This window comes from Haliotis rufescens, unplaced genomic scaffold (genome assembly GCF_023055435.1).
Source record: "Haliotis rufescens isolate VD_foot unplaced genomic scaffold, xgHalRufe1.0.p SCAF_10, whole genome shotgun sequence".
Taxonomy (NCBI): domain Eukaryota; kingdom Metazoa; phylum Mollusca; class Gastropoda; order Lepetellida; family Haliotidae; genus Haliotis; species Haliotis rufescens.
In genome coordinates this window covers 38,430,942-38,444,350 of record NW_025963780.1, presented here as the reverse complement: position 1 = coordinate 38,444,350, position 13,409 = coordinate 38,430,942, and the positions used below count along the sequence as shown (strand labels likewise).

General features: G+C 41.3%; 1 protein-coding gene across 1 annotated transcript; it reads left to right on the top strand.

The window, feature by feature from the left end:
• Positions 1-8,400: 8,400 nt before the first annotated feature.
• On the top strand, positions 8,401-11,129 carry LOC124142629 (cytochrome c). Its single transcript, XM_046511200.1, has 3 exons — positions 8,401-8,501; positions 9,967-10,158; positions 10,701-11,129. The coding sequence occupies exons 2-3, from the start codon at positions 9,975-9,977 to the stop codon at positions 10,844-10,846; spliced, it is 330 nt and encodes a 109-aa protein (XP_046367156.1). The 5' UTR covers positions 8,401-8,501; positions 9,967-9,974; the 3' UTR covers positions 10,847-11,129.
• The last annotated feature ends 2,280 nt before the right edge of the window (positions 11,130-13,409 follow it).

Below are 13,409 nucleotides of genomic sequence, written 5' to 3'. Positions count from 1 at the left end.
GCGAACGGGGCCAGGGTATACCCGTGAAGATCCAAGTTCAGCAACCCATGCTTGTCGTAAGAGGCGACTAACGGGATCGAGAAGTAAGGCTCGCTGACTTGGATGATGCATGTCATCGCATCGGTGCTCATGATGTCAATCACTGGATTGTGTAGTCCAGACTCGATTGTTTACAGACTGTCATATACCTGGAATATTGCTGAGTGGGGCGTTAAACAACAAACAAACAAAACTTAACAACATTATATAGATATAATACTCTGAAACACTGAGACAACACTGTTTAGGATTATAACTTCGATGTGTCTGTAACATACGCCCCACACGATGAATACAGGGGCGCCTGTTGAAATAAGGCCAACCTGTGGTCCTCATGCTCCAGTCTTGTAAAACGAAGAAGAAAAATATCGAATGACTATGAATTATTTTAATATCACGGTCAACTGACTAATGACCCACAGCCTCATATATGTGAAATATTTGGAGGGCACTGCAGAGTGCACTCTCAATAAATCCCTGACATACGAAAGACAAAGGTCTAAACTGTCCCCATGTGCATATCAAAGTCTGGACAGTGTGTTCAGGCCCATTGGGTTACTGTTTATGCCCGTGCTTTTTTTAACTGTAGACACCACAAATCCACCACAAATCAGCCCAGATCCACCTTCAAGTAGGTCCAGATCCATCCACATGTAGGTCAAGATCCACCTTCATGTACGCCCAGATCCACCTTCAAGAAGGTTCAGATCCATCTACATATAGGTCCAGATCCATCCACATGTAGGTCCAGATCCACCTTCAAGTAGGTCAAGATCCATCCACATGTAGGTCCAGATCCACCTTCAAGTAGGTCCAGATCCATCCACATGTAGGTCCAGATCCACCTTCAAGTAGGTTCAGATCCATCCACAAGTAGGTCCAGGTCCATCCACATGTAGGTCCAGATCCACCTTCAAGTAGGTCCAGATCCATCCACATGTAGGTCCAGATCCACCTTCAGGTAGGCCCATATCCCTCCACATGTAGGTCCAGATCCACCACAAGAAGGCCCAGGTCCATCCACATGTAGGTCCAGATCCACCTTCAAGTAGGTTCAGATCCATCCACATGTAGGTCCAGATCCACCGTCAGGTAGGTCCAGATCCATCCAAATGTAGGTCAAGATCCATCCACATGTAGGTCCAGATCCATTCACATGTAGGTCCAGATCCACCACAAATAAGCCCAGATCCACCTTCAAGTAGGTCCAGATCCATCCACATGTAGGTCCAGATCCATCCACATATAGGTCCAGATCCACCTTCAAGTAGGTTCAGATCCATCCACAAGTAGGTCCAGGTCCATCCACATGTAGGTCCAGATCCACCTTCAAGTAGGTCCAGATCCATCCACATGTAGGTCCAGATCCACCTTCAGGTAGGCCCATATCCCTCCACATGTAGGTCCAGATCCACCACAAGAAGGCCCAGGTCCATCCACATGTAGGTCCAGATCCACCTTCAAGTAGGTTCAGATCCATCCACATGTAGGTCCAGATCCACCGTCAGGTAGGTCCAGATCCATCCAAATGTAGGTCAAGATCCATCCACATGTAGGTCCAGATCCATTCACATGTAGGTCCAGATCCACCACAAATAAGCCCAGATCCACCTTCAAGTAGGTCCAGATCCATCCACCTGTAGGTCCAGATCCACCACAAATAAGCCCAGATCCACCTTCAAGTAGGTCCAGATCCATCCACATGTAGGTCCAGATCCACCTTCAAGTAGGTCCAGATCCATCCACAGGTAGGTCCAGATCCATCAACGTGTAGGTCCAGATCCACCACATGTAGGTCCAGATCCATCCACGTGTAGGTCCAGATCCACAAGGTCAAGATATGCACAAACTAGGTCTGCTTGGGGATACAGCAAGTTGGAAAGTGTAGAATGCATGCATCTAACTCCACGCAACTACAATCGAAAGTCAAACATGAGTGTTGTGGGTAGAAAAAAAATATAAAATTGCCCCAATACACACCCCATATAAAATCTATATATAGTATAACACTGATCAAGACTGTACGTTGATAGGTATATACAGTATCACCGCGCCAACATGTTCACGTATCAGCGCAGAGAGCGGACCTTCAACCCCGTACCACAGATTACAATCGAAGCTCCACATTTTTAGCGGGCCCTGGCTAGACGTGTTCCAACATGGTAATGAATGTGCTTTATGCATGCGAGATAAGTTTAGAACATGCTATACGGCTTAGCGTTAGATCAAATCACCAGCCAGTATACCTGGTGTGTGTAGTGTGAATTATCTATTGGACCAACTGGGTAAATGTTTGTTTCAGAGTTGACCTAAATATGTGCGTTTTCTAGGTCAGATGACGAGTTACGGTCACCGCTTGACCCAGATGTAGAAAGATAGATGGCTTTCCCGTTATAAGCACAGGACCATGTGACTAATATTCTATACTTACCAAATCGCATTTGCGAATTTGCGAATTTCAGAAAATGTTTATTTTGCAGATTTTTTTTAATCTGGTGTTACTAATTTCTTCTCATCCCTAATAATCTTGGAGTGAGTGAGTGTGAGTGCGTTGGGTTTAACGCCGCTTTTAACAGTATTCCAGTTATATCACGGCGTGTCAGCTTACTGTGGGAGGAAAGCCCGTTTACCACTTCGGTGAAACCCACGAGCACGGGAATGGTTCTGACAAACCTAGAAACATAATCGAGGCGAACCGGGATTAGAACGAAACAATTCATAAAATTATAATTAAAATTGTTGATTATTCTTTTTATAAAAAACGTGAGTGGTGTGTACATTTTCATGTATGATTCTTCCTTTCAAAACACGTTAAAAGTATTTATAGTTACGACTTGATACATGTTGATATGTGTTTGTTTGACACCGCACTCTGGAATATTCCAGGTACGTGACGGCAGTCCGTAAATAATCGAGTCTGGACCAGACAATCCAGTGATTGACATAATGAGCATCGATCTAGGCAGTTGGGATGCGATGACATGCATCAACCAAGTCTCCGTGTCTGACCACCTGATCCCGTTAGTCGCATCTTACGACAAGTAAGGGTTGCTGAAGACCAATTCTGACCCGGACCTTCACGGGTACTACTTAATATATAACATCATTGGCCTCAACAATCTCGACCGTAATTGATCTGCCCGTTGATTTGTTTAAGCTTTACTGTTTGGGGCCTTGCCGTCGTTCCTAGTCCTTTCACAGAACCCGGATTATTGAGGTTGGTTGGTTTGTTGTTTAAAGCCGCACTCAGCAATATTCCTGCTATATGACGGCGGTCTGTAAATTATCGAGTCTAGACCAGACAATCCAGTGATTAATATCATGAGCCTCGTTCCACGCAATTTGGATCGAAGACATGTATCAACCAAGTCAGCGAGCCTGACCACCCGATCCCGTTAGTCGCCTCTCACGCCAAGGATAGTCACCTTTTACGGCAAGCATGAGTTGCTGAAGACCTATTCTACCCCGGAATCTTCACAGGTCGATTATAGAGGTGATGTTGAGACATGCATGCACGTGTTTGTGTGGCTGCTTGTATTCGTCCAGACATAACTGTTACATAGTGCTAGACCCGTGAAGATACGGGGTAGAATAGGTCTTCAGCAACCCATGCTTGCCGTAAAATGCGATTATGCTTGTCGTAAGAGGCGACTAACGGGGTTGGGTAGTCAGGCTCGCTGACTTGGTTGATGCACTTCATCGTATCCCAATTGCGTTGATCGATGTTCAAGATGTCAATCACTGGATTGTCTGCTGAGTTCGGCGTTAAAGAACAAACAAACACATCATAGTGCTAGCCCACTGCCTTAGACATTTCGGCTGATCTGTCCCTCTTTGGGACTCCTGTGTGTGAGTAGGATAAGCGTATCTATTGTGAGTTTGAGTATTGATTGGATTTCATTTTTCATTTTTAGAAATTGATAGAATTTCTTTGACTGCTCTGTTTATATACGTTCGAGTAGCTGTCCATCTCTCAGAATAGACTTAGTTTGGCCTTCGCTATTGCCTCTCTTGGCTTTTGGAGATCTACGACAGAAAGCGGATCTAACTGCAATTCTTGTTTAACCGAGCCCGGGCTGGGGCGTGGTCTTGACCATCTTCCCGAGGCAAGGGAGTTAACGGACTATATATGTCCAGTTTCCACCCTTGCCGAACTAGGCTGGAACTATGGTGTTATAAAATGGCTGGATTAACGAGTCTATGCATAGTTCAATCAAAATCGCGTAACGAAATCGACATCCGGTTCCCATACTGCAGTGCAGATTTCGGTCGATTGTAGGATTTGCAAAGCATGTGTACCGTCAACATGCCGTCAACAGAAATATTCCAAATCTTTTCATGTTTTTAATCAAGGTGGTCGCATGATTTGATGCACTTCGCAAAGTAAGACCCATTTTGATACAGTATATATCTTGATTATCGATCAGATCGTCTTGACTGGGCGCCGCCATTTTGTTTGAAGCAAATGTAAGTGATATGTGAGGTGGAATCCGATTTGCCAATAGGAGGGACATAAAAGGGACATAAAAGGGACATAACTCGTAATAGCCACTGGTGGCGCTAGGATCGAGCCCAGAAATTGCAGCCTAGTCAGGCAAGGCTCGAAACTGGACTTTTTCAATCAGTTAACTCCCTTGCCTCGGGAAGATAGGTCTTAACATTCAAGTATCAAGTGAGCAATGGATTCAGGGTGATTGCAAGATGGACATACCTTGTCTTAGTGCTTTTTGAGCCGTGTCTCAGACGTGAGATGGCTACTTAAACTACCCTTTCATTTGAGTATGAATATGGCTTGTTGTGGATGTTGGGTTGATATGAAATCATGGACCTCATTTTATAGTCTTAAAAGTACTTGAAGCATAACACATTGACGTCGGAATTCTGGACTGGCTGAAACATACAATGTGTCCTTTAATTACAATTTTGATTGCTTGAAATAGATAAGGTAATTAACAAACAGGAATTAGATTGGACAGGCTGAAATTAGTTTTTATAGGATGTGTGACCGTGACACGATTATAATTGCGTTAATTACGTCAGTTTAATTATAGTTTCTTTTTACAGCTGTTGTCTGGATGTCTGATGAGGTTTTAGAACAGGTGTCACGTGACCGTGACACGATGATAATTGCGTTAATTACGTCAGATTAATGATAGTTTCTTTTTACAGCTGCTGTCTGGATGTCTGATGAGGTTTAAGAGCAGGTGTCACGTGACCGTGACACGATGATAATTGCGTTAATTACATAGTCTGGATGTCCATACAATGATCAGTTAGTAATCCACAGCTAAAGAAAATAACAGAATGGACTTTAAAGTAGACACTGCCGATAGCATATGGTTGATGTTAATTAGCTTTGCAAGGTGAGCTATCGTCAGCTGGGCCTTGACATGATCGGTAATAAATATTGGACATTTCAATATAAGTAACTGCAAATAATTAATTACATGATAGATATGGCAAGTATGTACAAAATATATACATAAATGTGAAGTATTTATTAATATATTGAGCAATGTCACAGAAGCCTCGGGTGATTACAAGCTTTGTCCTCATAAGCAAATGATGAGGGTTCAAAGTTGTTCACACAAGAATATTATAATGTTCATATGATGTTCGTGGTATGATATATTGGTGACACGTACACGAATAAATTGTTGGTGTCCGTGGTCACCTAGCTTGGGAGTCTGTTATGTATATTTGACTGTTGTCGGATGAAGAATACTGTACAAACCGTGATGTGATATAAAAACAGTAGCTGAATAAGGATTGAGTGAGTGAGTTGAGTTTAACGCCGCTTTTAACATTATTCCAGTTATATTACAGCATGTCAGCTTAATGTGGGAGGAAAGCCCGAAGTGATTCAGGTCTCAGACGTTTACCACTTCGGTGAAACCCACGAGCACGGTTGTGGTGCTGACAAACCTAGAAACATAATCTGGCCAATCGGGATTCGAAACCACATTCATATCTGGCTTGCCCCAGGATTGCGACACGGCACATCGAACTGTGGCGCCTTAGACGACTGGGCCACCACGGAAACATAAACCCGGGGGGTGGAGATGGTGTCGATAAGGGAAATTATGACCCACGGTAGGGTGACAACATAGATCCATGGGGGTCCATCCGGGTGCTGCTGCAAGGGGGATGGCGTCTATCATTGCCTACAGTGCACATTGCCATACAGTTTTATCCAATAAAAATCACGCACCGGCGATTTTTGTATATTTTGCCGATATCCCTCTCTGGCTGTTCGTTCATTCCGTTCTTGTTCGTTCTTGGCCTTGGCTTTCATGGTGGTTCGGCGTGCGGGACAGCTTTCGGCGTCATCAAAATCCGACCGCGTCGGTGGTGTAGTTGATAGAGCGTCTGCACGGAGAGCGGAAGGTCGGTGGTTCTATCCCGGCCGCGTCATACAAAAGTACGTTAAACGATGGTAAATGTTACTATTGGACGGATTGTATGATGTGTCTGAGAGGGGTATCCATGGAAACTGCAGCATGGTATCTCAGTGAGCTAAACACTATGGAACCAGCATAAATCCATGCACACACATGTACCTGCACGTCATTATGAAAGAGCGATAATCTTGAAATACGACGTTAAACCCCGTCCGTTTCCGAGACGTTTCATAACAGAGACATGCCTTTCCCAAATGTTGTGTAACAACAAACAAGGTTTATACCTACAGTAGTCCTTTGTTGTAAACCCAGTTACGTAACGTAAGGCAATTGGCTGCAGGTCGTATTAAAACTGTCAGGGACCGTGTCAAAGCGAGAAGAGGGTTTGGATTTCTTAAACGCTCGAGGCGTGAAAATAATTGCTTGAATGGACATGAACGAACCTACACGAACTTGAACAATTCTTCAATGTAGGAACAGAGATACATTGTAAACAAATAACATATAACAACCTCAAACAACGTGGTTTAAATGCCCGCAAAACAGCATGATTCGCATTCAAGATGACAAAATGGTATTCGTTTCAGACTAACTCGGATATGCTGTGGAATTCTAAACAAAGGTTCAGAAGACTTTTGATAAGACCCCCACCCCAAGATCAAAGTTGACATGTTTGGGCGTTACGTAATGGCTCTCACATCTGGACAATGGCCGAAATTGCTCATTGTATGGTAAGTTTAATCAGTGTAATTGTCCTCAACCAGTGCTCTCAAAACTGGTCGGTTTACAAGGATCGAGACGAACAACTGTGTGTGTCATGCATGTAAAACATCGTAAAACTCAAACCACACGCATGTCATCAAACAACGTAAAACTCGAACAACCATGTAAACAAACAACGTAAAGCTCGAACAACACGCGTATAATCAAACAGAATAAAACTGGAACAACACACATATAATCAAACAACGTAATGCTCGAACAACCATGTAAACAAACAACGTAAAACTTGAACTACACACACATAATCAAACAACATCAAACAACACGCATATAATCAAATAACGTAAAACTCGAACAACCATGTGAACAAACAACGTAAAACTCGAATAACCGTGAAAAGAATGTAAAAGAACGTACAGACATGTGAGTCTTATCAATACCAGTGTGTGTGAAATAATCAATACCAGTGTGTGTGAAATAATCAATACCAGTGTGTGTGTGTGTGTGTGTGTGTGTGTGTGCGTGCGTGCGTGCGTGGGTGTCTGTTTGTGTTGTGTGTGGGTTTTTTGACAATGCGGATGATGGCATATTTTTGTTAGGATTTTAACAATATTTCTTTTCTCGAATATAATAAAAAGATTGTGATCTTTTTTCTCATCTAATATAATAATACACCATAACCTGTCATTTATAACTTTGGATAAAGTGGATAAGTTATTACACTTAGAAACAGTCTTTTTTCATAGTTCATTTTTGGAGATGTTAATTACACAGAATTAAGTGATACAATTTTACTGGTCAACAGGTATGCAGTTCTCCTTTGCCTTCAATAGAACAAGAATTGTGGCCATATCTATTGAGAATAAACCTGGCGGTGTTATTAGCAATCAGAAATATATCATCCTTTTAGATTTTAAATCTTTATCGAATAACGATTGAGATCATTTTGGTGCGTTAATGAGTCGAGGAGGATAGGAAAGAAACGGGTTTGATTACATCAGCAAGAATCCGGAACCAGATCGGGTTAGTTTATTTATATAGGGGAGTGAATTTCTTTTGTCCGGAGCTACTTTTATATTCTGAAAAATAACATTACAATTTATTCAAATGCTACAAATATTACGACTTAAAGTTATAACATACACCACATCCAGTTTTAACCGATGAGCAACATTCACCGAATCACACAAATGATATGTCTAATAATTGAGCTAACACCCTTTCACAGAAAATGAAATCGTCCTATGACCTCTAAGTGACGTCACAGGTCTTTCATAAGGCAGCCATCGTTGTAGCCAGTTTACCGGTATTTCGTCTAGGCTGTTTGAGGACATACATGTGAGTTTTTATTAAATCCGTCCCATTTTCGTTAGCTCAGGTTAAATACTTGTGTGTTTTAAAAAATGACGGTCATGTTTTAACGGGTTTTTTTTAGACCTATGTGAAGTAAATCTGAAGATATCTCGAAATTTCGTCGAACGCTGCCTGTTGTCTTCTGTTCAATGACAAAACTGACAGACCGGCTATTTTCGGAAATTTCGTTATTACTATTCGTTTGAATACATTATTTTAATTGTAAATTACTTACAATAGAGAAATTATGTCATATTTGGATGTTTGTTTCGTTAATATATGTATACGTGACAGCTTTTAGAGAAGGTCACGTGGGTGTTTGCAAGGTCATGAATGAACCACGTGTGAATTTGCGTAAAATACGTAGTATTTGCTGTCAAAGATGTGTACTTAACCGTCTAGGGTTGAATACAGCTTGAGTTACGGCGTTGTGGAAAGCAGAAGCCATTTGTTGGATTAAGTCATGTCGATTTTAATTCAACAATAGGCCACATCATTGTGAGCTAAGCCTACCCGGAAGATAAGTGTATGCATAGAGTGTGGGTCGACCAGTCCACAGAAGTGACTGGAGAGGCCCAACAAAGCCACACAGCTACAGAAACCAATCCAAATTCGCTAGCAAGATTTAACCGTTCGAGCATACTGGCATGATACTTTTTGAGTCCATGATCTCTGCAATATTGTTACTAAGTTGTTCAGATGTTATTTGTCTGACGTTTTGCTAAATTATTAGATACTTGTAATAAAAGTTTTCATAAGTAAGTGTCATTTTCAGTCACCGAAGTTATATGAAACATGTTTGTTGAAATGTGATCCCAATTCATGTGATGTCACTGACGATTTTGATATTCAATTTTGTGGTTTAATCATATTGAATCTACAAAAGAAAGCAGGGTCAGTTTTGGTTTATTTTGAGCTTTATCCCAAGCTTTATTCCCATATGCGGTTTCAAATAGCCATGCTTCATGTGCCGCTTTAATTACAAGCATCAAACAAATATGTCGGACATGAATGAGGTATGAGGAAACTGGTAGAGGTGTGATGATTCATCTAAGAAGGTCATGTACCAATACTTTTTTGTAAAGTATAAATGTCAACATGGTCAAGGGGTTTTAGCCATAATGTTAGAAGTTAAAGGTTTAGGGGTCCTTAGATTCAAATACAAACCGCAAGGACCCACCCACCCATCAATTTCAAACACCAAATACAAATTGATACGTATATTTGAGGATAGCATGAAAAATTTGTAAACATTGATGTTTTCTGCTGGTATGCGTCATTGTGCTGTATCATACCTGATTTGTCAGGCTGTGTGTGGTATTGCGGCAAGGTGAATCATTACAGCCCTAGATAAGGATCGGGTGGAGTTTCCCTGACAACTTTAACATTAATAGCAGTATTTTGTTGCCTACATTATTCTCATTAAAAACAATTTATTTTGAATTTTCAGTTTAGAAAATGGCAGATGTACCAGCTGGAAATGCAGAGAAGGGGAAGAAGATTTTTGTTCAGAGGTGTGCCCAGTGCCACGTTGTAGAGAAAGGGGGAAAGCACAAGACTGGCCCCTGCTTGAATGGGCTTATTGGACGCAAGACCGGACAGGCAGCAGGGTTCTCCTACACAGATGCTAACAAGAGCAAAGGTGACCTTGAAACTGCCTCTATCTACATCTCCTTTCATGTATTAAGTCATGATCAAGTTGAATTTCACAATATTACCACTCTGTGCCAAAAACTTTTGAGTCTACTGACTCGAACTTTGGTATTAGCATGATTACTAGCTTGCTTAACAGACCTAACAAAAATGTACTGGATTCCAGCTTCGGATTAGTGCCAAAAGTTCCAGATTGTTATACTGTTATATTCAAACTTTATTGTAACTGCTTAAACTTAAATTAAACCCTGGAAATTTAACATTGTAATCTAGATTATTCCAACTATTTGTATTCAATTGTTGATACATGTAGTACAATATAGTTAAAACCACAATGACATGTCATCCAAATTGTTGAATTGTAATCAATGTACGTGCATGTAGAAAGAATGTGAACAAAAAGCTGGAGTTTGGTTTCAATTGATTGCAGAAGCCTTTCCTTTTTCTTTGTAAATCATGCTAAGTGTGCTTGTAAATCATACTAAGTATACATGTAAATCATACTAAGTGTATTTTCATTTTGTTTTGCAGGTATCACCTGGTCCAAGACTACCCTGTTCGAATACTTAGAAAACCCCAAGAAATACATCCCTGGAACAAAAATGATTTTCGCTGGACTCAAGAAGAAGCAAGAGCGTGCCGATCTTATTGCGTACCTGGAGGAGTCGACAAAGTGATAATGTCAACTCTAGGAAATTATGAACTGTACAGTCTTATATCAATTTGCAACTAGTGTGTCCGCGGATGAACTGGTGAACATGTCTTATCTCTATCATTTTAACCCCGCAAAAGGAGGCTGTGCCCCAATTTTGTGGACTTTAGAGCATTGGTTTTCATTAGCTGTCATACTTAAATTTTAACTCTCTTGATTTTTAAGTTATTGCCAAGTGGCAGATATAGAGCGAACAGGTGTGAATGTTTGTTGCAAAAAAAATATTAAACCAGATCAACATTTTAAAACTGATTTTGGTTGTTTTTCAAGCTAACAGAAAATTTAAACCTGGTCAAATTAAGTTTCTGCTTTTTATCCAGAACATATTACACTATGCTGCATAGAGAGGGATAGACACCATTGGTCATACCCAACAGGTGCATAGCTTATTGCGGACAAGTGGTTTACGTAAAACTAGTCCTGCCAGATTCTCACTAGTCTCAGACGAGTAGCACCATGCAATACCACAGCATGCCAATGAGACATGTACTAAAAGTGCATAATTAACTTTATCTCGAAATCAGAAAAGATGTGTTTTTGTGATCAAGTCCATCTCCAAACACATCTTATGAAGACATTGTTTGATTATTTCATGGTGAAATAACCAGGCCCTGATTTCTTAAGTCATAAAACAGAACACTTTTCTTTTTTTTAATTTACTGACAAAAACATCATGGCAACACAGGTACTGTTTTTGATCTTAGACAATACCTCAAAAAAGTATGGAGCTGCAAGATTAAGTAAACGAGTTAAGTTTGATGTTTCATGTGAAAATTTTCCTTAAAGTCTCTACTTGGCATGATCAGTAGCGGGTATGACCCCCACGTGCCTGGATGACGCATTCCACCCCAAGTCTCATGCCTCCAGTCAGACGTTGGATCTGTTAATTGGTCAACAACCACTCCTGATGCAATGCTGCTTCCGGTTGGCATAAACCTTGTACAGGAGGATCTCGTGCCTGTACGTGCCGCCCCAGAATATCCCAAACATGTTCAAGGGTGTTCAAATCTGGGCTCATTGCTGGCCAGGGTAGAGTTGTTGTTGCATTGGCCCTCATGTAATCCATGCGAACGATGAGGCCTGGCATTGTTATCCACGTACTGAGGATGCTTGTCAAAATGAGGAAGGACGACTGGCCTCAAAACGTCCCGAATGTACTGAGCCCCTGTTAAGTTACCCCTTATGGCGTCCAAATCCAGCCTGCAACCAAGAGAGATACACCCCCAAACAATTACTGAGTCCCCGCCGTATGCAACAGTCGGTGTAATGTTCCTGGGGGTGTAGGCCGTGTTCCGGTGCCTTCAAACTTTCGTTCTTCCATCAGTGACGTGGAGCAGAAAGCAACTTCGTCTGACCAATGGATCCATCTCCAAGTTCTCAGATTCCAGTTCTGTCGCACAATACACCATGCTAAACGAGCAGCTTTGTGGTGATCTCAACAAGGGATGCTTTATGACTCATCTAGCCCTCAGTCCTCCTTTCAGCAGGTTCCTGACGGTTCTGGTGCTGAAACGATGATTGGGCAACTACAGCTGTTTCAGACGAGTACTTGTTAAAAAGAGTTTTGGCGTATGAGACGAAGGAGGTCCCTGTCTTCGCGAAATGTCGTCACAGGAGGTCCCCCGGATCGACTAAATGGCTTCCGATAGTGTGATGATACCCCAAATTCCGACCAATGGCATTACAAGACATTCCTGCGTTATGCATGCCGTTATTTGCCATCTGGTGGCGTTTGATAATCGCCCTGTGCCATGGTCACACAATGTCATGGAATAACTGTTTAAAACCAAGCTTAAGAAAGCAATTTTAACGTTTGGATATATTGCTTTTAGAGATACTCGAGGGTAGCATGCTGCAGGGGCATACCATGCATGGCACGTGAGCTTTCATCATGCATGACTGTTTACACCATCTCGAGAAAACATTCTTCCCGACTGTTACAAATATTGCGACCAAACAATAATGAAATATATTAGGGTATGCCTAACTTTTTTCTTTGTGTGTATATATGCATGGTCACACAAATAGTCCTGGTGATTCAGAAACATAAAGGTATCCATCTCAATAAGAGGACGTCGTCAGATTTATCTGCTTCATGGTAGGTGGAGTTCAAATGACATTCACCACAATCAAAGATTGAATTTAGATTTTGGTCTTGGTTTTAGTCATGTTGCACACACATTCTTATTTTAAAGCGAATGAGAGTGCATGCTGCAGTCTGAAAAATGTTAATGACTTTCAGAGCCAAGAAATCTTTTTCTCAATCATAAATTTTAAAAACATGCCATTTAGCTTTGTGAAATGGGATTACCCAGTTCATGTTAATTAAATCCTGTTTGATCAATATTTATTGGAACAACTTTGATTTAGTTTTTCCCATATTCTGCAAATCAGGCAAGGTTCAATTATGACTGGAGCATGTGGTGTCCTCCACTGTATCATGACATCAATGCTATCCAGGGTGACATGTAAACTGTATATTAAACACCACTGGTTCCAAATTATTTTTCTGGACATCCACTACTAAA

Excerpts from the sequence above, each read along its gene's own strand:
- LOC124142629 (XM_046511200.1), top strand. The coding sequence starts at position 9,975 with ATGGCAGATGTACCAGCTGGAAATGCAGAGAAGGGGAAGAAGATTTTT. Across the intron at positions 10,159-10,700 it reads AGATGCTAACAAGAGCAAAG|GTATCACCTGGTCCAAGACT; the intron begins GTGACCTTGAAA and ends TTTGTTTTGCAG.